This window comes from Hemitrygon akajei, chromosome 14 (assembly GCF_048418815.1).
Source record: "Hemitrygon akajei chromosome 14, sHemAka1.3, whole genome shotgun sequence".
NCBI classification, from domain to species: Eukaryota; Metazoa; Chordata; class Chondrichthyes; order Myliobatiformes; family Dasyatidae; genus Hemitrygon; species Hemitrygon akajei.
Genome location: NC_133137.1, coordinates 92,693,776 through 92,721,259, shown reverse-complemented (window position 1 = coordinate 92,721,259; position 27,484 = coordinate 92,693,776). Strand labels below are relative to the sequence as shown.

The following is a 27,484-nucleotide window of genomic DNA, read 5'->3' as shown; positions in this document are numbered from 1 at the left end:
AAATGTGCTTTACATTAGTTCCTACAACATGGAATATAAGGACTGCATTACACCAACAAAGACTTACACAAGTGAAACAAGTGTGAGTTCCAAAGATGAAAAATTTCTAGAATAAATAATCCAGAAAACCAAAAGAGGATCCTGCTCGCTGTGGCTGATTGCTTTTACATATCCATTAGATTAGAAGTGCTTCAAAGACCAAGAGATTTTGAGTTAATAAATAATAATAGAATCTATTGGATTCAGTTCTGTGATCCAGAATTCTCTGTGGCTGGCAACAAACAGAACTTAGTCTCCAAAGCTAAGGCAGAAATATGATGTGCCTCATGCAATTATCATCATCTCAACCAAACTTAGAAATGGTCAGCAATTTCTTCAAATGGAAAAAATAGTTTTGATATCAGGATTAAATGTTTACTTTTTTTATTTGCTCAAAGGCACCTTGCAAAAGGCATCTCAGCAAAACAGACCTGCTTAAGTATTTTAAGTATGTATTTACAGGTAGTAATTCAAGCAGCAAGAATAGAAAGAACAGTTTTATGGCCTGAACAACTTATAAAGAATCATTTTCAATCCGGAAAAGTGTGATTCACTTTGGAAGGTCATATTTGAAGACAGAATACAGGGTCAAGGGCAGGATTCATAACAGTGTGGAGGAACAGAGGGATTTTGGGATCCTCATTCACAGATCCATCAAAGTTGCCAAAGTTGATAGAGTTGTTAAAAAGGTGTATGGTGTGTTAGTCTTCATTAGTTGTTGGGGGGGGGGGGGGGTTGAGTTCAAGAGCAATGAGATAATGCACTACAATATGCTAGTTAAGACTACACTTGGAATATAGTGTTTAGCTCATTACAGGAATGATGTGGAAGCTTTACAGAGAGTGCAGAAGAGTTTTTACCGGGATTCTGACTGAACGTGTCTTATGAGGATAGGGAGCATGAGCTAGGGCTTTTCTCCTTGGAGTAAAGGAGGATGAAAGGTGACTTGATAGAGGTGTACAAGGTGATGAGGCATAGATCGAGTGGACAGGCAGAAACATTTTCCCAGGTGGAAATAGCTAATACGGGGGGCATAATTTGAAGGTGTTTGGAGGAAAATATAAGGGTGGATGTCAGAGTTAAGTTTTTTCTTTACAAAGTGTGTTGGGTGCATGAATCACACTTCCAAGGGTGGTGGTAGAGGCAGAGTCATCAGGGACCTTTATGACACTGTTAGAAAGGCTCATGGATAAAAGAAAAGTGGAGGGCTATGTGGGAAGGAGGACTTAGAATAATCTTAGAAGTAGGTTAAAAGGTTGGCAAAACATTGTGGGCCTATACTGTGCTGTAATGTTCTATGTTCTCTAATAACATCTGCCCATGTATCTCCCACAAAATTTTAATTAACGTTAATGTCTGAACTCTGTAACATTTAGTTAATAGCTTTGATTAAAAAAGTTATCTAGCATGCTAAAACATAATTAGTCTTTTTCAGAATTTCCCTCTGTTCAGCGAGCAGAATACCGTTTTGGATGAAAATGATTTGTGACTGAGGTGGATGACATGTGATTGACCAATCAGCCTGTAGAACACACAGTGTTTAAAATAGGCTGCTACAAAAAAAAGTTTTCTCTAGTCACTCAGTTTTCTAAATTAAAAATCTTTTACTTGTTCCTTAATTATTTGCATGTACTAGTCAATATAGGTAGGAAAATGGCATTTTATTTTCAAATGGAGTGCCATAAGTCAAAACTCAAGTTGTTAATAAACAAGAGGATTGGGTTGTGTATTTAATAATTTAGTAATATTTGAGTAATATTGTAAATCCATTGTTTGATTAAGCCTTCTTTGTTTGCTTAAATAATTCATTATGGGTTATATGCGAAAGTATGTGAAAAGCATGCGTCATTACACCACAATATTGTAAGTGTGCACGTCACTAAAGTAAAAACACAATGAAGTACACGTTAGCCCCACCTCCATGTTTTTCATTCGATTAGTTTTATGTTATGGAATTACAAAACATAAACTAATGTTTTGTAAGTACCTACCTACCTGTTGGAGAGCAGCAAGACATTCGAGTTAAAAAAAAGTACAGCATGTTTTTTTTTGCAAGAGGAGAAAGAAAATTGAGTTTAAAAAGGCAGAAAACAGACAGAATTCACAGGCTTATAAACAGTAAGTAGTGGGTGATAGAAAAAGCAGAAATGGCTACATTGATAAGATAGATGTGTTCAACTGCACAACAGATAATTGGATTTGGATACTGAGTGATTTGAGCAGTAATTTAAAGCAAATGGAATAGCTGAAGAGAAACAAGTTCCAGTTTTGCTGAGTGTAAATGGTGGAAGATAATATAGTCTGCTTAGAAGTTTGACTGCTCCAACCAAACCAACTGAAAGGAGCTTAGCTGATATGATGAACATAATGCAGAATCATTTAGAACTGAAACCAGTGTTGACTGCAGAAATCTTTAGGTTTCATAAGTGGAACCAAAATGAAGGGGGGTCCATTTCAGTGTACGTGGCTGAATTGAATAAGTTGTCTGAGGATTATCAGTTCAGTGAGGGGCTTAATGATGCACTGCAAGATCATTTAGTATGCAGAATCTTACAAAAATCATCCAAAAACAACTCCTAACTGAAGCACAACTCATATTTAAAAGACCACTTGAAATCACTGTATCAGCGTAAAAGCGCAACCAGAGATACAATCGAATCAGGAATGAAAGTGACTGTGAACAAAATAACAATGTCTAAATGGAAACCTGCCTGGCTGAACAAATTGTGTAATGTTGTGGCAGGGGATCACATACATCAGACCAATGCAGGTTTAAAGGCAAAACCTGCAGAAAATGCAATGAAGTACGACACATACAAAGAGCATGTTGGACAAAAATAAACGGACTGCACAGGGAAGAGAAAAAGATTAAAAAGTCAAGTTGCAGTTTCAAAAAGAGAACTAATCTGCATGCTGATGATGGAAAATCTGATAATGATAAGAGTGACACAGGATTAAGTAGCCTTGAGATTTAAAATGTGAAAACTAACATTAGACAAGCAATATGGTGTACACCAATAGTGAATGGCAAATTAATTAAAATGGAACTGGACATTGGCTCAGCTGTTTCAATCATTCCACAAAATGAGCTTGAATGGCACTTCCAAGATACTGAACTGAAGCCTGTAGATATCTAACTAAGAACTTACGCTAGAGAAAAAATAACTCCTGTGGAAATGATATTCATAACAGTGAAATATAACAGCCAACAAGCCAAATTGGGGTTGTACATGGTAAAAACAGGAGGGCCAGCAATGTGAGGCAGTGGCTAGCTGAAACAACTTGATTGGAGATCCATCACTATTTGCATGCACTTCCCCTGCAATAGAGTCAATTGAAAGTGAAATAAGAAAGGTACTGATGAGGCCGCACCAGTGTTCAAGGATGGCACTGGAAAACTCAAGTACATCAAAACACATCAGTGTTAAATGAAAATGCCACACCCAGGTTTCACAAAGCCTATCCAGTTCCAGCTACCATTCGTGATAAAGTAGTCAGTGAGTTAGATCGCATGGAGGCTGAAGGAATTCTTTTCAAAGTAGAATGCAGCTCATGGGCAATGCCAGTGGTCCCAGTAGCCAAGATGGAGAGATCTGTCAGGATCTGTGGTGATTTTAATGCAAACATCAACCCAGTACCGAAAGTAGATCAATGCTCTATGCTGAGGATGGAGGATATCTTCCCAAACCTTTCTGAAAAATAAAAAAACACTTCAGCAAAGTTGACTAAGTTGAGGACTAGTTACAGATGGTAATAGTAGAAGAGTCCGAAGTATTTCTCACCATAAACACTCACAAAGGGCTTTATTGCTGTAATAGGATTATTTTTGCAGTACCATCTGCAGCTGGCTATGGATAAGATGCTACAATGCTGTCCAGGCATGTAGTGTAACCTGTTACCAGTGAGGATAATGGGCTCAGAGCATGACACAAGTGTGAATTCTTTAAACCAAGTATCACTTACTGTGGTCACACAAATGATGCATAAGGATTACACAGTAGGCTGAGAAAATTCAAGCATTGGTGGATGCCCCAAGGCCAAAGAACATGCCACAGTTGCCACCCTTTTTTAGGATTTGCCAATTACTATAATAGGTTCATGCCAAACCTGGCTATGTGCTCCATCCCTTGGACTCATTACTACAGATCGGGAATAAATGGCAACGGACAAAGCAGTTTGAGGTGGCTTTCAAAAAGGTAAAGGAAGAATTGACATCAGACACTGTACTCACACATTATGATCCACATTGCCCAGTGAAGCTTGCCTGTGATGTCTCACCACGTGGTACAGGTGCAGTCATGTCACGTTATGAGTGATGGAAGTGAACGCCCTATAGCCTTTGCATCACGTTCCTTTACTGCTCCAGAGAAAAATTATACACAGATTGGTGGAGGCCTTAAGCCTGATTTGGGGAGAATTTGCATGGGAGACAGTTTACCCTCATTACTGATCATGAACCACTAATGTCCATTATCAAAACATTCAAGTGTGTTCCACTAACAGCAGCATCATTAATTCAGAGATGGGCTCTGTTTCTTGGAGGACACAATTACAAGATTGAATTCAAGAGGCAATTAACCATGAAAATGTTGATGGATTGTTCCATTTATCCTTGAAAAAAATACTTAAAGACTGTACAAAAGAGGATACTCCTCTTGATGTATTTTCCCTAATGCAAATCACAAGTCTCTCTATTACTGGAGAAATGATCCAAAAGGAAATCAGGTTTATGTGGCAACCAAAAAATGACTGGACTGTGCAGCAGAAATTCCAGTTCCCCCATTTTTACCAGTGCCAGAGTGAACTTGCTCTTGACAAGGGTTGTCTTATATCGGGATTGAGAGATGGCACACCATCTACACTAAGAGTTAAAATGTTGGAGGAGCTAAATGCTGGTCTACTAGGCATGATCAGAATGAAAGTGTGGGCTCAAAGCTTTGTCTGGTGGCCAGAATAGATCAACAGATTGAGCAGCTCACCATGCACTGTTTGGAATGCCAACACATCCAGAAGATGCCAAGAGCAGTGCCCCTCTATCCCTTGGTATGGCTTGCATTATCCTGGCAGAGGATTCATGTAGATTTTGCTAGAACATTCACATGCCCAAATTTCTTGAGCTACAGAGTGGCCAGAAATATTCGCAACAGCCTCCACTACAGTTTCATACACTGTTGATGTGTTGAGAAGTCTCTTCTCAAATACTACTGTTCCAGAACACTTAGTCAGTGACAATGCACCACTGTTTCTTGTGGAACAGTTTCAGTCATTCCTGATAATGAATGGAATAAAATATATTCCATTGGCACAGTGCCACCCAAATACAAATGGCTTGGCAGAAAGTTTTGCCCAGAGTTTAAAGAATGCACTGCGAGCAATGTCAGCAGAACTCACTACAACGACGCTAAATCAGAAGCTTGCCAGTCTTCTCCTTGTACACTGGAATGCAGCAGACTACATAGCCAACTTGTACTCATGCTTGGATCTCCTCACACTCAGTCTCAGAAGTAGTATGCAGGACAAACAACTGAGAGAAAGTGAGGGCTCCTTAAACAAGGAGGTTCAATGTTTCACTCCTGGACAAATAGTCCTGGTAAGGGGCTACAAAGTGGGTACTTGGAAAGATTAAGGACAGAACTTGACCACTCTCCTACACAGTGGAGATTGTGCCTGATATCATCTGGAGACACGGCATCGACCAGCTGAGGAAAGCAAAGTTAGAGAAGAAAGGTGTCCAGAGCTGTTAGAACCACTTCCTGCAGTTCCAGAGTCAAGTCCTGCAACTACCACAGAGGAGGACCCAAAACCGCAGATTGATTCACAGCCACAAGTCTCACCTGCCAAGCAGAGTGACTCCCCTCGTCAGGAAAGACATTATTCCACAGAGTAAGAAATTCTCCACAGCTATTAAACCCTTAGGCCTGAATAGGAGAATGTAAAATTTAAAATTTACTCTGCTGTGGATGCTTATATAGTAGTTCTGTTATATATATATATACATACACAAGAATGACTAAAGAGCAATACATTACATATTTGAGTTGAGATGCATTCTATATTGAGTTGGAGTTTGTAGCTAACTCCAGCTAAGGAGGAGTGTTGTGTTGTGTATTTAATATTTCAGTAATGTTGTAAACATATTGTTTGATTAAGCATTCTTTAAGCACCTCACAAAAGTAAAAGTACACATTTCCTGGCTCTGTGTTTTTCTTTTGATTTGTTTATGTTTTAGAGTTATGATGTGTAACAGGTTGGCTGTGCAAACATGAGCAATTCAAATTGTAAATTGCACAATAAATCATGTAAACAGCAGAAAGTGCTCATTTACTGATGATATGCTTGTGACCACATAGCACTGTTATGATGAATGCATTCACCTCCACTACCTCATATGTTGACTGATCTACACAAACCTAAATTAAATGCTCTTTAATCTCTTTGAGAAACTGACAGCTACTAAATTTTGGACACATAAATATATAGCATGATGCTGCTTACATAATAGTAGTGTAGTACAAGACATCTGATTTTAGTTTACTAACTGTAATAGGCAAACCAGCTCAAAAAATGAGAGAAATAAATGTAAAAATATAGTCCAGATCTTGTAAATACACATTCCAGTTTTATTGATGGCAAGTTCTTGTAATACATGTACAGGGTTTGAGGATGTTTCACTAAACTATTAAGTACATGCCTGTTCCAAACAAAGCAATCTGGTGAGTTTTGAAATGTTCATTACCAATGTGCTCAATACAGCATCACATACAGGTTGCAGCCAATCTTCTGAATTCCAGAATCAATGAAATTGGCACTTCCATTTACTTCAAACAAAACTGCTCAGACCTATGATCTGCTAAATACAGATATCGCAAGAAATTTTGTGTGTTTCCAACAGTGAAACCTTGTCTGGTACAGCAGACCTCCAGCCTAGGGGAAAGATGTTGGCAGTTCCACTACATGACAATTGTGAACTGGCAAAATTCCCACACATTTCATTACTTTTTGAATATGGTGTCTGCCAGACACTGGATTTGTGATTCTGGTATACCATGTGCATAGGCAGCAACTTTCCTACTGCCTCATTAAGTCATTGTGGAAAACTCAAGCTTTTCATCAAATGGGAATGAAATCTGAGCCAATGAACCAAATGATTAGTTAAAGCCTCTCTCTTTCTAGCTGCTGTTATTTACAATGCTTCAGACCTGTCAGTGTTAGAATAAAAGATAACAGGAGAAAGAAAATGATCATGCAGAAATAGTTGGCTGCAACTAGACGACTGATTAGACAAACACAATATCCAAACAAATGGGGAATTAGATAGAAACCATAGAATGATGAATGCTAAAGTACTTGCCGGAAGAATCAGCCCGATATGCAGTCCTTGGTGGTATTTGCTCTGTACAGGAAAATGTGGAGTTAAACAAAACTATGTATTCATTTGGAGACATTTCATGTTGCCCATAGTTATTCAAAATTACTCTTCATAAGCTTTAACCAAAGGCCTATTTAGAAATTGTTTTAGGAAATCTACTACATATATCAAGATTGAGATTGTAAGAAAATTATTCCACATTCCACCCAAATATGGAAAATAAAACTGATTCGAAAAATCTACACATAGGGCTGATAAAAAAATCTGATTTTACTGCTAATTCTAACAAAAGTAAATTTAATATATTTTTTAAAATATTCATCTTTTATTCCCACCATCTAGAGAGGCTAAAGTTGCATTCAATACCACTTATGCATGAACCTATTAATAAGTACCTGAATGTTTCAATTAAATCAAAATTTTAAACAAAGGAGCATATGTGTGTATTGCTTGGATTTCCCAGCATCTGCAGATTTTCGCTTGTTATGTACAGTACATATATATTGCTGAATGTCAAACTGGAAATCAATTGAACTCAAAATGTTATTGTATGTGTAATCTCTTTATAAATTATGTGGCACCAGAAAATATTACTACCTGTTGGAAGGTAGTCATTAACCCGCTTATTTCCCACTGGGAATAAAAGGCAAAGACTTCACTTACGCCTACTCTCATAGAGAGCTCTCGATTTCTCATATACTTCATATGGGTCAGGTTTCCTTTGATCAAATCCTTCAGAAGAATCGGGGAAAGAAGCCCTGTGGACATGTTGTTGGAAGGGCAGACTCTGTGGTAGGGGTTGTGCTGGGAAGTTTGCTCGAGGACTGCCTTGATTCTCCCATCTATCTAATGCCTGAAATAAAGAAAGTGTTAAAAATATTTGCACCTCATGTTTTCAATACTGTCTATTTTCACTCAAACTGGATACAGATTCTTGCTCACACTAATGGTTAAATGGTGCCAAACATTCAATCACAACTCATTCAAGTGCTGTCACTTATACCAAAATACACACAATTTTACAATACTAAACAAGCTATTAAGACTAGCAAGCCATTGAATTCCATTCAATTTCCCACCTTACTTCACCTCATCTCTTCAATGGATCTTCATAGCTGGGCTGACTACATGAATTTCAGGAAAAGAAAATATAAAATAAGAATGGTAAAGAGTGAGCATAAGAAAATATTGGTAGCAAATGTAAAAAGAGAAAACAAAAAAAATATCCTTTAGATATGCGAACAGGAAAGGAAATGTTATAAGGAGCAATTAGGTCAGGTCAAAGACCAAAGAGGAAGTTTTAGTCCTGGAAGCAAATGATATAGTTGAGGTATTAAATGATACCTTACTTAAGTCTTCAATAATGAATATAATATTGCCGGGACACAACAAAGGAAAATGTAATTGAGATATTGGAGGAGTCAGCAGGAGACGCTCATGGAGTGAGCACTGTTTCAGATTCGCTCCATAACCTTTACTTTTTTTAACCTATGATCACCCTTATTTAACTTATTTTTACCTACATCAAAGATTCTTGTTACTTTTTTGGACTTACCTTTAAGAGTTTATTGTGAATTTTTGAAGAAAGGAATACAGAAATGGCTCTTAGATCTAAAGGGCAAGAACTCGGGAAGGATCCTAACGGGAACGGGAAGAAGAAGACGACTGATCCTAAGGGCACTGAATTGACTTATGAAATGTTATTAGAGGTTTTAAATCAAAAATCTGAAGAACAACGACAAATTTTTTAAACAAGATATAAAGGCTTTTCAAGATTATATGGATAAGACGGATTCAGTAGTTAACCAGCAGCAAGTTCTAATTGCAACTCTGCAAGAAGACGCTCGGAAGCGAGATTTGATAATTGAAAAACTGGAGCAGAACTTACTTTCGATGGTTAAACAGGTGGAAACACTTAAAGCCAAGAGTGTCGACTTTGAGAATCAGTCCAGAAGACAGAACCTACGCATACTTGGTCTCCTGGAAGGTATTGAACAAGGGGACCCCTCGAAGTACTTTGCTCAACTTTTAAAGGATGCGTTCCCTTCTGTATTCCCAGACAGTCCTCCGTTACTCGATCGCGCTCACAGAATTATGCCTCGATCACCAAGTGCTTCAGCTAAACCACCGGTTGTAATTGTCCGATTTCACTATGTGCATGTTAAAGAGCAACTTATTCGTGTGGCTCGGCATGTAGGGATAGTCAAATTTCAAGATCACAATTTTCGTTTAGTAGAAGATTTTAGTCCAGAAGTAATGAAGGCAAGGCTTCTTTTTAAACCTCTGATGTCTGAATTTTATGAGAAAAATCTAAAACCTGTGCTCTTATACCCAGCGAAGTTCAGAATATTGCTTCCGAATGCACCACGGCGAGTTTTTCTTTCTACATCTGAAGCGAGAAGCTTTCTGAATGAGAACTTCCCTACTGCTACGGACACTCATTTCAAATAAATGAGTGATCTTGATCGTGCAAGATGGTTTTATTTCCAAAACCAGATTTTGTTTCTGGCTATTGGTGTAGGTTTACTCTATATTTTATACTCTAGTTAAAGTTTTTTTTTCTCGACATGCTAATCTTTTTATTTTTCTTACTTCAACCACTGTACTTTATCTTTGGTCATTATTATTAATCCTTCGAAGGTGGATTTTTTTTTTACTAAGATGGCGGTTTCCTCTCTAAAATATTTTTGGCTTTTGTTTGATTTTGCCATTTTATTTTCTTTCGTCTTCTTCCTATAATGCATCTCTTATCACAGTTTAAATTTTTTTTTGGTTTGTTTGGGTTTTAACTCAATTTATAAGTTACTAGTGATTATACTCTTTTTGTTTTTTTTTACTACCAATTATATTAAGTAGTTTGGTTTTAGTATAGTGATTATTATTTCTTTAGAGTTTGGGTGGATTTTTTTTATCCTTTATATACGGAGTTGTCTTCTGCTGATATGGGGGTAGATTTAGTTTCATCTTTTCTTTTTCCCAGCCTATCCCTGACTGGGGTGGTCTTTTTTTTCCCTCTGGGGTGGGGGGTGGGAGGTCTTTTTCTAAATCTTATGTTTCTTTTATCAGTTTTTTTTAGTTTTTTCATTTGGGCTGATTTTAAACTACAAAAATGTCCGCAATGTCGTCACTTCTGGGTCCGCCCCTTATTTTTGTTCCTCTTCCGGGTGCATGAGTTCATAATTTGGTTAACCCTTTATATACCAAAGGGTTGATTTCAGAAATATGGCTCAGACCATTAATTTTGTCTCTTGGAATACTAATGGCTTAAACCATCCGATTAAACGGAAAAAGATTTTCAAAGTATTCCAAAGACTTAATGCTCATATTATTTTTGTACAAGAAACTCATGTGAGGAAAGAGGACAATTATCGCTTTTTTAGGTTTTGGAGGGGTCAACAGTATCATTCGAATTCGAATGCCAAAGTAAAGGGAATTTCAATTTTTATTGACTCCTCTATTGCATTTGTCCAACATGATATCTTTTCGGATTCGAATGGTAGATTTTTGTTAATTACTGGCTTACTTTTTAACAAAAAGGTTGCTATGGTTAATGTTTATGCTCCAAATGTGGATTGTCCCGATTTTTTAAAGTCCTTATTTACTTCTCTACCTCATCTAAATGAATATAAGTTAATAATGGGTGGTGACTTTAATTGTTGTTTAAATCCTTTGATGGACAAATCTATATCTACTCAGACTTTACCTAATAAGTCGGCCGCTTGTATTAACTCTTTTTTGACTGATAATGGAATTTTTGATATTTGGAGATTTCGGCATTCTAAGGACAAAGAGTTTTCATTTTTCTCACATGTTTATCATTCCTACTCGAGAATTGATTATTTTTTTATTGACTCTTGTTTTATTCCATCGGTAATTGGTTGTAATTATGATATTATAGCCATCTCTGACCATGCTCCATTAAAACTTTCTATTAAATTTATGGATACAGCTTCTAGTGCTAGACAATGGCGATTTGATTCTACCTTACTGCAAGATCCGGATTTTATTAAATTTATGAAGGAACAGATCGATTTCTTCTTTTCAACTAATTCCATGGATGATATTTCTTGCGGAACACTTTGGGACAATTTTAAAGCATATATACGTGGACAGATTATCTCCTACTCTGTTGGTCTGAGAAAACGCATCAAGAAGGAAACTCTTTTATTGGTTGATAAAATTAAAGAGATTGACAAGAAATATTCGATTACTCCTATTAAGGAGCTTTACAAACAAAGGGTTGAACTTCAAACGGAACATAGTTTATTACTTACATCTTCGATTGAAAATCAATTAATGAAAACCAGATCTGATTTTTATATACATAGTAATAAATCGGGTAAACTGTTAGCTAGTCAATTGAAGAATGCTTTGGTTAAACATCAAATTACTAAGATCCGTCAGCAGAATGGGGATCTGACAGTTAACCATGATGAGATAAATAAATCATTTCAAGATTTTTATACCTCCCTGTATCATTCCAAATTCCCTCATGATCGTAATACCATGCGTGATTTTCTTGGGAAATTGAATTTTCCAAAATTATCATCAGATGATCTTTCAATATTAGAAACTCCTATTACTGATGCAGAAATTAAAGGGGTTATTTCCTCTATGAATTCTGGGAAAGCACCAGGTCCAGATGGGTATACAGTAGAATTTTAAAAATGTTTTTCCGCTACTCTTTCTCCTTGGTTATGCAGGGTTTTTGAAGAAGCAATTAGATTGGGCAATTTGCCACAATCTTTTTATAGAGCTTCCATTTCTTTAATATTGAAGAAAGATAAAGACCCTACTGACTGTGCATCCTATAGACCAATATCTTTATTGAATGTAGATTCCAAGATCTTTTCCAAGTTACTGACATCCAGGCTGGAGAAGGTATTACCCCAGATTATTTCGGAAGATCAAACCGGTTTTATTAAAAATCGCCATTCTTTTTTCAATGTTAGGAGATTATTGAATATTGTTTATACTCCTTCACACAGCACTTCAGAATGTGTCATTTCATTAGATGCGGAGAAAGCATTTGATAGAGTTGAATGGCCATACTTATTTAATGTGCTTGAGAAGTTTAATTTTAGTCCGACATTCATTTCTTGGATTAAATTGATTTATCATACTCCAGTCGCCTCGGTGCTTACTAACAATCAAAGATCTCCCTTTTTTCGTTTATTTCGGGGTACTAGACAAGGCTGTCCTCTTAGTCCATTATTATTTGATATTGTTTTAGAACCCATGACAATTGCTATCAGAGAATCACAGAACATTTTTGGCATTAATCGTGGGACAGATATACATAAGTTATCATTATATGCAGATGATTTATTATTATTTATTTCTGATCCTGAGAAATCCATTCCTGCAGTTTTATCATTGTTGGCTCAATTTAGTGATTTTTCTGGGTATAAATTAAATCTTAATAAGAGTGAATTGTTTCCTTTAAATAGACAGGTTCCAATTTATGGAAATTTACCTTTTAAATTAGTTAATGACTCTTTTATTTATTTAGGGATTAAAATCACAAAAAACTATAAAGACTTATTTAAGGTTAATTTTTTACCCTTAATCAATCAGATTAAATGTTTGTTTACTAAGTGGTCACCACTATCTTTATCTCTGATAGGTCGGATTAATGCTATTAAGATGGTTATTTTACCCAAGTTTTTATATATAGTTCAAGCGGTACCTATTTTTATTCCGAAATCTTTTTTTGCTAATGTTGATTCAAAAATTTCCTCATATATATGGCAGAATAAAAATCCTAGGTTAGGTAAAATTTATTTACAGAAGGCAAGGAAGAAAGGTGGATTGGCATTGCCTAATTTTAGATTTTATTATTGGGCAGTTAATATCCGATATTTGATATGTTGGTTAAAGGATTGGGATATATCTTTTAGCCCTCATTGGGTGAACCTGGAAATTAAATCTGTACAAGGATTTGCATTGGGTTCTATTTTAGGGACTTCTCTTCCCTTTGCTCTTTCTAAATTGCCGAAACGAATTGACAACCCGATAGTTAAACATACTTTACGTATATGGTTTCAATTTCGGAAATTTTTTGGGTTGACTCAGTTTGTTTTAAATATTCCTATTGTATCCAATTGCTTTTTTTATGCTTCTATTATAGACCAAGCTTATTCAGCTTGGAAGACTAAAGGATTACTACGATTTTCCGATTTATTTTTGGATAATTGTTTTATGTCTTTTGAGCAATTATCTAATAAATATAATTTGCCTAGATTTCATTTTTTTAGATATTTACAGATTAGGAATTTCTTAAATACTGTACTTCTTACTTTTCCAAATTTTGTGTCTTCAGGTATTTTGGAGAATTTGTTTGAACTAAATCCTTTTCAGAAAGGACTAATATCAAAACTTTACAATATAATTATGAAGATACGTTCAGAGCCCTTTTATAAGACTAAAAATGATTGGGAAAGAGAACTTAACCTTACTATCCCTATTGAGAATTGGGATAAAATTCTTCAATTAGTTAATACATCATCTATATGTGCTAAACATTCATTAATACAGTTTAAAGTTGTGCACAGGGCTCATATGTCCAAGGATAAATTGGCTTGTTTTTATTCCTATATAAATCCTATTTGTGACAGATGTCATTCTGAGATAGCGTCTTTAACTCATATGTACTGGTCGTGTCCGCTTTTGAAAAAATATTGGAAAGATATTTTTGATGTTATTTTTACGGTATTGAACATTGATTTACAACCACATCCTATTACTGCAATTTTTGGCTTACCAATGATGGACTCACTCCATTTATCCTCTTCTGCTTGTCGAATGATTGCATTTCTTACATTAATAGCTAGAAGATCTATTTTGTTGAATTGGAAAGAAATTAATCCTCCTACCATATTTCATTGGCTTTCTCAAACTATGTTATGTCTAAATTTAGAAAAAATTAGAAGTGTTGTATTTGATACTTCTATTAAATTTGAAAAGATATGGAGACTATTTATTCAATATTTTCATATGATGTAATATGACCCTGTTCCAAGCCTATTTGTTTTTCCAGTTTTTCCTATTTTATATATGTTGAGAGGATCGGAGTTGACAACACTGATGATTTTGTATTTTTGTGAGATATTATAAACAGCCCTTTTTTCCCATTTTTTTTCTTTATTAGTTATTAGATTATTAGATTAGTTTTCTTTTGCATAATTTTTTTTCTTTTTCTTTTTTCTGTTTTAAAAAAATATATATACTATGATAGACCTAGGTTTGCCTTGTTTATTTGTATATTGTATCGTCCATGATTTGGGAATACTCATTTATACTGTAATCATTGCTTATGTATTCTTTCATGTTCAGTTGAAATGTGTATGTTTGTAATCCCATTATCTATGTATCAATTTTATTTTGTTGATATTAATAACAATAATAAAAAGATTGAAAAAGAAAGAAAGAAAGAGATATTGGATGTGCTAAGAATTGCTAAAAAAGGAAGTACTAGAAAGGGTAGTGGCACTTAAAGCGGAAGTATCATCTCTTCCAGGTGGGATGCATTTTAAGATACTGTGAATAGGGAATTAGAGAAGTGCTGATTATAATCCTTCACCTTCAAACGTCAACAGATTAAAGGATTAATGCCTGTGGTCTGGAAAATTGCAAATGTTTTATCTTTGTTCAAATAATGATATAGATTCACCCAGTAATTACAGACCAGTAAGTTTAATATTGGTAGGGAAGATCCTAGAAGTAATAATCAGGGACAGAATTATCCTTGGAGAAAGTTTGCAGAGATTTGTTAAAACAAAGCATGCATAACTAGCAGGATAGAATTTTCACTGAATCGACTAATCAGTAGCTTGTTTTATTGTCCATCGTTTTAGGCCCCCCTAACAAATGAAAAGCTTAGCCAGGTGCTGGCTAGGCTTTATGAAAGTTGTCAGAGTCGACAGAGAGCAATGTGAAAAGCAGAAAAATGTTTTGAATTCAAGATTTGGTAATGACCAAAGGGGTGACACTAAATCTGATTATCTTCTCTTCACTCATTTCCTGTGGGAATGACTTTGACCTTTGTAATAACATCACCATATGGCAGATGCAAAATGCATCTGATGAAAAATACCGAATCAAACTACTTGCCGGTGCAATGCTTTGACGCTTGTAATTGAATTAATTAACATTGTATCTCTGGGCAAACGGAACTATCCAATATTTTCTGATTTTTGATAAAAACATGGAATTTTATTTTATTTCTTTCATGGCCACCAGCTTAACACTTAAATCGATCTTGATACAGACCAAAATGTAAAAACTCTGATCTTATTTTCTCCTGGCTTTTGATTGTAACAAATTATACTAAACATCTTATACATTTTATTTACAATTTAGCAAAACATTAATCTTGTAAAAGTTGTTGAATAGAATACATACTATAATTACATACAAGCATAGAGAAATGTTACTTCATCATTCACTGTACATCTATTTTAATGGGTTACTTTTACAATAAATTTTTAATATTTTATATGTCCAGAAAAATGGAATTCCTAAACTGAGACTTGGATACAATTGATTATAGGATTTATGAGCACTGACTGATATGTTATGTAGTGGTAAGATTACCATTATCTGTATGCACTATATTAGTCAGCAGTGACTGGTGATTTCCGGCATCATGTAATTTCTCGTTCACTACAACAAAGAACATCCAGTGCCACTCTATTCAGTAGCATGGGGAGGGGAATAGAAATTAGAGTGTGTGCCTGTCCAAGTGACTATTCTCTAAGCTTTCTTTCATCTTAAAAGACAGTTGTGCTTTGTTGTCTAATATTTTTGGTGCGTTGTTGTCTTATTTACAGTTAAAAGAAACATAAATGGTCACGCACTGTTTTAAATGTGGTTAGTGCAAATGACTATAGCTGAATTAGTATCCTTTTAAGCAATAAAATAGGTTAATAAATAAATGTCAGTACAGATTTGTTAAAAGCAAATGCATTTGATTATCTTGGTTGAATTCTTTGATAAGGTTGATGCATACATGCACTTTACAAAAGGCATTCAACAATGTACCACGCAATAATTAATTTAATTTTGTCTAAATTAATTTTATCTGAACCTAATGCTTCATGAGTTTATTGGACTCAATATACTTTAAAAAGTATTAAGTCTTTCAGGTGCTAAAAGATAAGTATAAGTAAATGCAATTCTTTTTCTATGCAAACACTTTTCTGCAAAGAATCAATAAATGGTTCTGAAGAAGGTCTCGGCCCAAAATGTCGACTGCTTATTCATTTCCACATATACTGCCTGACCTGCTGAGTTCCTCCATCATTTTGTGTGTGTTGCTTTGGATTTTCAGCATTGCAAGAATTTCTTGTGTTTCTAAAATAAATGAAATGGGTTCTACACTCTAAGATTTTACAGAGTTCACTGCACGGAGGAGGTTTGACATGATGTATTGTTCATTGTGGATAAAGGGGAACAGTTAATGAAATCACATTTCCATAAGACATTTGGCAAGATTATGTGAATTGATGCTGGAGTCTCAACTTTCCACAATTTATATAAATGATTTGGATGAAGGCAGGGTTGTTCAAATTGCTGATGACACAAAGATACACAGGAAAATAAATTGAGAAGAAAGCATGATGAGGCTACAATGAACATAGTTCTTAATGCATGGTTTACTAAAGGCTAGCATGCAGGTAAAGCAAGCAATCAAGATAACTAAGCAGCCTGTGATTATTGCTGTGACATTTTGGCAGCATGAAGAGGGTCTGGGACTATGATCTTGCAAGTTTTATCATAAGAAGCACCCCTCTATTATGGAGTCGCACATATCCCACACGAACAATGCCTGATCCTCTGCTTAGTAGACAGATGAGACTTTGGATAATGGAAAGGATTACTCCCCATTATTCTTATTTTTTCTCCCACCTCATAGTCCCTGGCCTTAGCCTCATATTCCCTGGGATCCAGGGTCTTGCTGCACATCCTCTGACACCAGTTGGCGTGTTTAATTGGCAAGAGTTTGCAGCAATGAATTGCCCATATCTGGTCAGTGTGTACTACATGGCAACTGGAACTGATGCAGATTACAGAATCACAACATTAGAAGGATAATGACAGTTTTACATAATTCTGTTATGTGTGTGATTCTCATTGTGTTAGTGCTGAGTTATTGTGGTAAGAGTGCAAATTGGTGTGGAGAACCATAGATGCAGAGGGTAATTAAATAAATGTATCTGGAATCTGAAAACAGCTTTATATTACCAATGAAGAATATGAAATTACCGAATTGTAGTTTGTTTTGCAATGTCCTTAATAAAGGAAACCTGCCATCCTTAACTAATCCAATGTCTCAATAACTCTTAACTTCCTCAGAATTGGCCAAGGAAATATTCATCCAGTGTTTGGAATGGACAGCAAATGCTTACCTTAAACAGAACAAACAGAACCAAAAACAGTAATGCTCAGCAATCCTTGATCCACCTTTTAATAATCATAGAAACCTAGATAACAAAAATGGGCCCCTTTGCTTGCCTTGACTTTGCTGACAGTGATGCCTATGTAAACTAATCACTTATTCACACATTTGGCTCGTGGTCCCCCTATGCATTTCCTATTCAAAAGCCTTTAAAACACCAATTGCACCTGCCTCCACCACCTCCTCTGGCCGCCCACTCCAGATATTTGCCACCCTTTATATGAAAAAATTACCTTCAGATCTCCTTTAAATTATTCCCTCACCTTAGACTTGTATCCTCTAGTTCAACCACTCCCACCCATGGAAAAATGATTCTGACTACCTATCCTTGTTTATGCCCATCATAATATAAACTTCTATAAGGCTACCTTCAGCAAGGATAAACACAACCAATCTCTTCTTACAGCCGTCCATTCCAAGCAATATCCTGGCAATCTTTTCTGAAGTGTCTCTATTGCTACCACATCCTCCCTATAGTGTGACAACCAGGGCTGTACACAATACTCTAAGTGTGTACACGAAGTTGTGTACAACTCCAGTATGACATCTCAACTCTTGTACTCAATGCATTGGCTTATGATAACAAGCTTGGCATATGACTTCTTTACTACCTCAACCATTTCTGTTTTCACTTTCATGTCGCTAGTGCCCCAAGTTCTCATTGTACATCAACAAGCCCAAGGACCTTGCCATTTACTATGTACGTCTCACTAGAATTAACCTTGCATTAGCTATAAAAAAAGATGGAAAAAATACAGAATTATAGTAATAATCAACTGTGCAGAAGCTTGCAACTTTCTTGTTTTTTTTACACATTTGTGTAATAGTCTTGAATTCCTGGCATTTACATACACGAAAGTTGGCAGTTCCAAGCAGACTGCAAACATTTTAACAAAAATAAAATCATTAATTTAAACTAACCTAATCTTTTCATGGAGATTACTTTTTGTTTAGAATAACTTGGACCAAATTTCAGAAACAGATAATGAAATTATGATACATTATTGGAATGTCTATAAATTGGATTGATTATCTGCAACTCTTTTATGCAGAATTTGCACAAAACCTAGGTGAAATTGCACTGATTGCAAACTATAAAATCAGAGTTTACTCAGCCATTGCATTTGTACAGAGATGAATTAATATGTTTTTATTTTAGTGACAATGAAATGGCTTCTTGGACAATAGGATTAGTTAGCATTGCTAACTTCCCAGAAATGCAGACAGACAGTGATTAGATTCATGTGCAGACAAAGACTGCTATCTACAACCTAACCCCTTTTATCAACAACAAAGATTTCCTCTTCCTCAGTGTTCAAGGGAATGTAAATTATCAGAGGATCTTCTGCATGTTCAATGCCATATTTCTGAGAAGCACACATGATGCACCAATCCTCTGGAAGAATGAACTGGCATAAAATTTTCAAGGCCTGTAGTTTCCAGAGAGATGAAATTTGGGGGATAAGGATTCCCTCCAGATCCTAATTCATACTCCCAAAACAGTGCTGAGCAATATTACATTGAGAGTCATGTAGGTACCAGAATTGTTCTGTAAAATGCTATTGTTTTACATGTGTGATTAAGTCTATGTGATCTCAAGACTTCATGGAGGAAGAGAAACATATAGACCTAGAGCTAGAGAGACATGATGAACAGGTGAACCAGGGGTAAGTCCTTGAACACCATCAGCTTTATCGTCCAGCAAAGCTGAGGAGAAAGGCTTTGAACGCAGGAACAATTAATGACTCCCTAACAAGGAGATGCTTTTCACATCTAGGAGCCTTCTAATAAATTATGGGCACCACTCAAGCATAGAGGTCCTTTCTTCATTCAAATTGTGAATGTCCACTTAGTACACTGATAATCAACTGAGGCAGCCCAGATGACATAAAATAAGCCCCCACATCATCGTTTGCAGGACTTCCCACATTGACCATTACACATCACTGGAACGATCCCAAATCAATTCACTGAAATTGCTCACTACATCTGTTTTTAGCAGTATGCAGTTCACACTGACATATCTCGTGGGCACGTGTTATTTGTCATTGTTTGACTCGGGGAGCTATCAGACATGAAGACTAGAGTTGTTAATATCTCCTACCAGAAACTTCTTATGGTGATCTATAAAGGTCTCCTGGCATTACAGACCTCTGTCCTGGCATTTATCTCACTAATAAGAATGGCAAACCTCTTTTATTAAAGGCTCTTTGCTGACATGTAATCTCTCTCTTTCAAGACAGACAAATTGTGTTTTGCTGGTTTCTGGCTGTCATAAAGCTGATATCTTTTTCTGATTGGTCTGCAACAAACTGTCAGAAGCTGCATTCAACTGAGCTTAGTTCTTTGAGAACTGAACAGGTCCCAGTTTAGAGCATGATTCTGCATGCAAATTGCAATAGTACTGCTTCTAACATTTTTTGTCAAACTTCATTACTTTTCTTTGTAAGGAATCCAACCAGGGTTAATGCAGCAGTGAAAATAAGTAAATAAGTAATCAATATATTGTACTTAGACTCAAGTTGTTTCAGTTGACAGTAGGAATTGGATCAATTAAAAGAAGCATTGTTAAGCTTACTTGAACCAAAATAATACTTACATGTTTTGAACTCTTCCAAGGTGAAAACAAGCCTGCAAAGGAACCAGAAGAGGGAAAAATGTGTTTGAAAGGTTGTCTACAATGAATAGATATTATCATTAAATACTGATCATAGTCATTATAGCTGCATGATTGATGTAAATATCTGCATTAATTTAACACAATCATCCCAGAATTTCCAGACATCTTGCACTTTTCAATTCAAGTTCAACTGTCATTTAACCATATGTGTAATACTCATGAATACAGCCAAACAGGACAGGGTTACTACAGGTAAAGATGCAAAGACACATTACCAACAGTCACACACAGGATCACAATCGTGTAATAAGAGTTTCGAGGTCCGCCTCCCCCCTCCTCCCACCTGCAATGCTGCAGCCTGAATCATACAAGTCAACAAACCCACAAAGAATATCAGTAAGAATACAACGACACAGAATATGCCTATATATATTTATAGTCCAGACCCTCCAGCCCACCGATATTATCTGTCAACTGGTCCCTGATGCCCACTGGGTGACACCATGGCTTTGAGTCCAGACCCCTCAATCCATTTTAAATCTTCAGTCACTGTAACTGTGCTGTGGCGCCCCCACTCCCGATAGAATACAATGGCGCAGACGCCTCTCTGGCAGCTGAAAAGCTATCGACCTTGCTGCCTGAGGCCTGAGTCCATCGAATGATGCTAAAATAAATCTGTAGTTGGTCAAAACGGAGCTTCTTCTACCGAGTGAAACCCTGGGAAGGGCAGTTCCGACTCTGTTGTGGACACTGTGCCACACAGCCCCTGGTGAAGTGCAACAGCTTCGTCCTGTCACTCAGGGCGGCTGCAAACAGGCAACACCGTGGCTTCAGGCCCAGATCTTGATAAGACCGAGGACTCGGTTCCCTCCATCCGCCCCTGCTCGCATCCAATAAATCAGAAAATTGAACTTGTAATGTCCAAAGGGGTCTTTCGATCCCAAGAACAGCGACCACGACAGCCACTCGTTATTTGACTGTGAGCTTCTGTTGAATCAGGCAGCAACACATTGTGCAGCTCCTTCATTATCTCTGCCAGCAAGCAACTCGCTGATAGCTTAGACCTGCAGTCCTTTGAGTTCTTAATGTATAGCAGGATCTTGCAATCACTAGACGTACGTATAAGTAGAACAGTAGCACCTATTGTTGACCCTGTAGAAACCACGGCAACCAGTCATGTTGCCATCATACCGGAAGACCATTTTGGAATAGTCCATGCATTGTGTCTTATCTACATTGTAAAAGTCCCAAGAAATTATTGCAAAAGTAAATTATCCTGACAAATAAACTCTTCTCGAGCTTCCAGCCGGGTACAGATATCAATTTTAACCGATGTTTCGATGACAAACTCTGCCATCTTCATTAGTGATGATGCCTAGGCACATGTAGTTTGGTGGTATATATACCCCTGTCATCCATCCTTCCTGATTGGTTAGTCCTCAACCAATCAGTTTCTGCTGTTCCACCTTGTTCACAATCAAATTCCAGTTTTTACTTAGAGAGAGAACTTCGTCTTTGTTAAAATTCTTATTCTCTAGTCTTATTTCAGTGGCTTCCTTCACCAGGTGGTCCAAAAAGCCATTGGAGTGGCACAGTAGTTTTGTGTCGTCAAAGTCAATCCTATGGCCATTGCGAATGTAATGTTCTGCTACCATCAATTTCTCCAAGCAACCCAAATGCATGCACCTCCTCTGCTCTTTGATGCAGGATTCCACCGTGCCAATATACACTGCTCCGCATACACGGGGAATTCTGTAAATGCCAGCCATCCTGAGTCCCAGGTCAACTCTGATCTACATAGGCTGGGATTTGAGCTTCCTTACGGGTTTGTGGATGGTAGTAAATTCTTCAGGATCTTGGCAATCCTTCCAGAAACTGTAGAAATATTCAGAAGACAGGTGGCAGTGACAGGTTCCTCCTCATTGTTAGGTTTCCTGGTTTTTCTGTCGGCCCTTTTAAGGATTGATTTCCTTTGCCTTGTAGCCATTCTGTAGGAACATCGTGTGTAATCAAAGTAGAAATAACCGCTCTATGTTGGGAGGCTTGAAGTATAAGTTTACAGGATTCCCTGTGAATGTGGAGCAGTGTATATTGGCCATACAGGGTGCAAGGAGCATTGGAGTTGTATCCATTTGGGTTAGAAGAGTGTATTCGTCAGATATGCCAGGAGAGCACTAGATTCTTCTTCAAATTATCCTATTTTAAAATTGCATAACAGCTTCCTGAAATATTGATGCAGCTCCAACTGTGATCACAGAAACTAGCTGAATAACCGTAGGGAATCTGATCTACCAAGGTTAACTTTGAATTAATGATGGTGAAAATGACCTCAGCGTTGCTTTAGTTTCTGTTCATTCTTTAAAGGGTGTACTGTATCCACAGTGTATTTGTTATGTTAATTAATTCTGAATTCCCATACACCTTAAATGTTTTCTTGGAAAACAGAGAAATTTATATACTAGGTGTTTTTCAGAGATGTTTGAAACCTTAAGAATTGGTTGGCGAAAAATGTAATGTTTTATGTATCACAGGCCACAGAAAAATCTGAGGTTGGAATACGTTTCTGAAAAGAACATAAGAAATAGGAGCAGGAGTCGGCCATCTGGCTCATCGAGCTCGCTCCACCATTCAATAAGATCATCGCTGATCTGACCATGGACTCATCTCCACGTTCCTGCCTTTTCCCCATAACCCTTAATTCCTCTACTATGCAAAAATATATCCAACCTTGGTTTAAATATATTTACTGAGGTATCCTCCACTGTTTCATTAGGCAGAGAATTCCACAGATTCATCATTCTCTGAGAAAAGCAGTTCCTCCTCATGTCCATCCTAAATTTACTCCCCCGAATCTTGAGGCTATGTCCCTTAGTTCGAGAATCTAACATTCTCATACAGCAATAATGGTTGCATGATCAAGCTGATACGTAAATAACTATCATAATCTATTACAAGATTAATATGGTAAGTGACATGGCCTCAATGCTGATATCTAGTTGATAATGTGGGAAAGCACTCCACAAATGTCCTGCCTGCAAGGAACAAGGCAAACTAAATCTGAGTACCGGTATTTCAATCATTTACAAAGTAATGGCTGGTGTCATGAATAATGTTTTCAAGTAGTACTTACCCATAACCTGTCCACCAATGCCCAGCTGGGGTTTCTCCAGAACTACTCAGCTTAGATGCTATTACAAATATGGACCAAAGAGCTGAAATCCATCTGTGTTAGCGTCAGGGCAGCATTTGACTGAGGGTGGCATCAAGGACCACTGGTCAAACTGACGTGAATGTGTATCATGAAGGAAACACCCCATTGGTTTCAGGATATTACCTCAGGAGTTTCTCAAGGTAGGGTCCGAGGCCCTGCCATTGTCAGTTATTTCAACAATGTATTTCCTACCATCACAAGATCAGAAATTTGGATTGCAGATAGTTTTGCAATATTTAATTTCATTTGGAATTCCTCAGCAAATACTCGCATCCAGCATGACCAAGGCAAAGTTTAGATATGGGCTGATAATGGAAGGAAACATCTATAACATGTATGCACCAGGCATGACATTCTTCAACAACCTATACCTTATGAGTAGAATTACAATATTTAAAAGATCTTTATATAGCCATATGTTTGGGAAAGATGTAGAGGGATACGAGTACAATTCAGGCAAACAGAGCTAGGTCACGCAAGTAAATTAGTTTTATGGATGAATTGGGTTGAATGGCCTGCTTCTGTGCTGAGATTTAATGTCATTATCATTATCAAGTCTTCCATTATCAGTTTCCTGGAGATCATTGAACAGAAACTCAACTGAACAGCCAGATAATAAAGCAGGTGCAAGGCCATGTATCTGACAGTAAGTGACCCAACACCTGACACCCCAAAACCATCTTATTATTTACAGGGCACAAGTCAGCATTGAGATGGAATACTCTACTTGCCTGTGTGAGTGCAGCCAAAACAAGTCTGCTTACAGGCACTCCATCAACTATTTCCCTCCACCACAGGTGCATTATGACTGCAGTACAAAATGCATCGCAGTTACTTGCTAGAGGTTACTCAGACATTATTTCTCTAACTGATAAACCTCTTTTTCTCAGCAATATATTTATTGGTTTTTTTAAATCAAGAAAGCATAGTACAAAGGAGGTTTGTGCAGTACCTAACAAATGTACAATTCACATCTATGAAAGAGATGCACCCATAGTACAATCATGCTTTGGTTGCCCTCCCTGCCCCAACCAACCCCTCCCAATTCCCATCTCCAAGCCATCATTGCATTGGCAAAAAGGGTTAAACAGAACCTTTATCCACACAGAGCTGCATTGGTATAGAGAATGTGTATTTTCCTAACATGTAAACTGTTGTATGTTTACACGTCAGAGTTCGTAGAATTTTACTGGAGAATGCTGAAAGTCAGGGAGTTATGTGCAGGGGAAAGGAAGAAGGGATAAACCTTTAGTTTGGCTGGGAAATCTGAAAATATTCAAGAAAGGGTCCCCACACCTTTTGGAACTTTATGTCCGAATTAAGAGTTGAATAATGGATCTTTTCATGGTGTAGACTGGACATGATGTCCCTAAGCCACTGAGCGTGGATGAGTGGGGCAGCATGCCTCCAACAGCGCGCCTGGCCAAAAGAGAGGCAAAAGACAGTATGCAACGTTTGGTTGGACTTAGGTGCGTGTCCCCCTCTCTGGAGGTGTTGAAAAGAGCAATCAAAGGGTTAGGTTCCAGGTTGTAATTAAGTATTCGGGATAGAGTTTGGAAAACATCTCTCCAGTATTTTTCCAAGCTAGGGCATGCCCAGTACATGTGAATAAGGGAAGCCTCGGCCCTTCTGCATTTGTTGCAGCAGGGATTAACAACTGGGTAAATGCAAGATAATTTAGTTTTAGACATATGGGCCCTGTGTACGACCTTGAACTGTAACAGGCTGTGGTAGGCACATAAAGAGGTTGAGTTAACTAACTTGAGAACTGAATCCCATACATTGTCTGACAGTGAAAAATTTAAATCTTGCTCCCACGCAGTTTTAATTTTGTCAAGGGGGGCTCGCCTCAGAACTGCTAGCTTGTCACAAATAGTAGATATTAGACCTTTGCGCAATGGATTCATGCAGAGAAACTTATCAACGATGTTTGTGTCGGGTGCCTCAGGGAAGTTTGATAACAGAGGGCTGATAAAATGTCTAATTTGCAAGTATCTGAAGAAATGAGTGTTGGGTAAGTTAAACTTTGCAGACATTTGTTCAAATGATGCAAAGCAGTTGTCTTTAAAGCACCTGATGCCCTTTCTATACCAGTCTTGAATTGTTGGATCATGTATAGAAGGCTGGAAGAGGTGATTATGTAGAATAGAACTTGAAAGAGAGAAGCCATAGAGACCACTACACTTTCTGAACTGAACCCATACTCTCAGGGTGTGCCAGATAACAGGATTAGCAATTGGTTTAGGCGTAAGAAAAGGGAGTGCGGATCCAAGAAGTGCGGAAATAGAGAAATTCTTAATAGAGTTCAGCTCTTTTGCCACCCATATTGGGCAGTCAGATTGGTTGTGGAAATGAGACCAAAAGACGAGATACAGTATGTTAGCTGCCCAGTAATATAAGTGGAAATTGGGCAGAGCCACGCCCCCAACACTTTTAGATTTTTGTAGATGGATTTTATTCAGTCGGGGACGCTTGCCCTTCCATAAGCAGGACGATATGACTGAGTCTAGCGAGTCAAAGACGACTTTAGGAATGAAAATCAGTGTGGATTGAAAAAGGTATAAGAATATAGGAAGGATGTTCATTTTGACAACATTAATTCAGCCCATCAGGGACATGGACAAGGGTGAATACTGTGCTAGGCTCTGTTTTGTACAAATTAGTGAAATTTTCTCCAAAAAGATGCTTACTTGTTACTGTGATGCCAAGGTAAGTAAATTGGTTATTCACTACCTTAAAAGGGAGGTTATGGAACTCTGACGTTTGTACTTCTCCATTTATTGGAAAAAGTTTGCTCTTGTGTAAATTAAGTTTATATCCTGAAAACAGGCTAACTATTTGTTAAGGAGTGAGAACATGGGGGGTAAGGAGGTGATCAGGTTTGATATAAAAAGTAAAATATCGTCAGCATAAAGGGAGACTTTGTGCTCAACTCCCTCCCTCCAAATCCCCATCAGATCCGCACAACTGCGGAATGCCATCGCCAATGGCTCTATGGCCAGATCTAAAAGTAACGGGCTTAAGGGGCATCCTTGGTGGTTCCATGTTTGAGATTGAAAGGTTGGGATTGCTGAGAGTTGGTCAACAGAGGCAGTGGGACACGAATTTAACAGTTTAATCCACGTGATGAAACTTGGTCCAAAATTAAATTTTTCTAAAACAGCAAAGAGGTAAATTCCATTCCACATGGTTGAACGCTTTCTCTGCGTCTAAGGAGATAACACATTCAGGAATCCCAACTGAAGGTGAATATAAGATATTTAAAAGACAGTGTATGTTAAAAAAGGGGAGGCGGTTTGGTTTTCAGAAATAATAGAGGGTAGGATGTTCTCCGATCTACGGGCCAGAACTTTAGCTAAGATTTTGCCATCAACATTTAACACAGAGACTGGGCTGTATGAGAAGCGCTCTGTTGGATCTTTGCCTCTCTTTGCTAGAAGAATGATGCATGCCTCATTAAATGATGCTGGCAGTTTACCTTGTTTAAACGAATCAGATAAAACCAAGGTTAGTTGAGGTGAGAACAGTGACGAAAATGATTTAAAGAATTCTACAGGGAACCCATCGGGTCCTGGAGATTCATCAGTCTGCAGTGACGAGATGGTTGAGGATATTACCTCTAATGATATTGGCTCATTCAGTCTCATTTTGAGATCAGCAGAGAGCATAGGGATATTTAAGCTATTTAAAAAATTCTCGACCAAAATGTTAACATTTGGGGATTCAGAGATGTAAAGTAGGGAGTAAAAGTTGCTGAATGTGTCGTTGATTTCAGAGTGATTCGAG

At 37.3% G+C, this 27,484-nt stretch overlaps 1 protein-coding gene across 20 annotated transcripts in view; it reads right to left on the bottom strand.

Annotated features, from left to right (window-relative positions):
• magi2a (membrane associated guanylate kinase, WW and PDZ domain containing 2a) overlaps nt 1-27,484 on the bottom strand; it is a 556,955-nt gene that overhangs the window by 74,612 nt on the left and 454,859 nt on the right. For 18 of the 20 annotated variants that reach the window (XM_073066607.1, XM_073066606.1, XM_073066590.1 and 15 more), the window contains 3 exons: nt 20,467-20,498; nt 8,072-8,261; nt 7,391-7,432 (listed from right to left, as the gene is read on the bottom strand). In XM_073066607.1, coding sequence (XP_072922708.1) covers nt 7,391-7,432; nt 8,072-8,261; nt 20,467-20,498 — 264 coding nt within the window. The remainder of the gene's footprint in view (nt 1-7,390; nt 7,433-8,071; nt 8,262-20,466; nt 20,499-27,484) is intronic. The other 2 variants (XM_073066598.1, XM_073066609.1) reach the window with 1 other exon arrangement.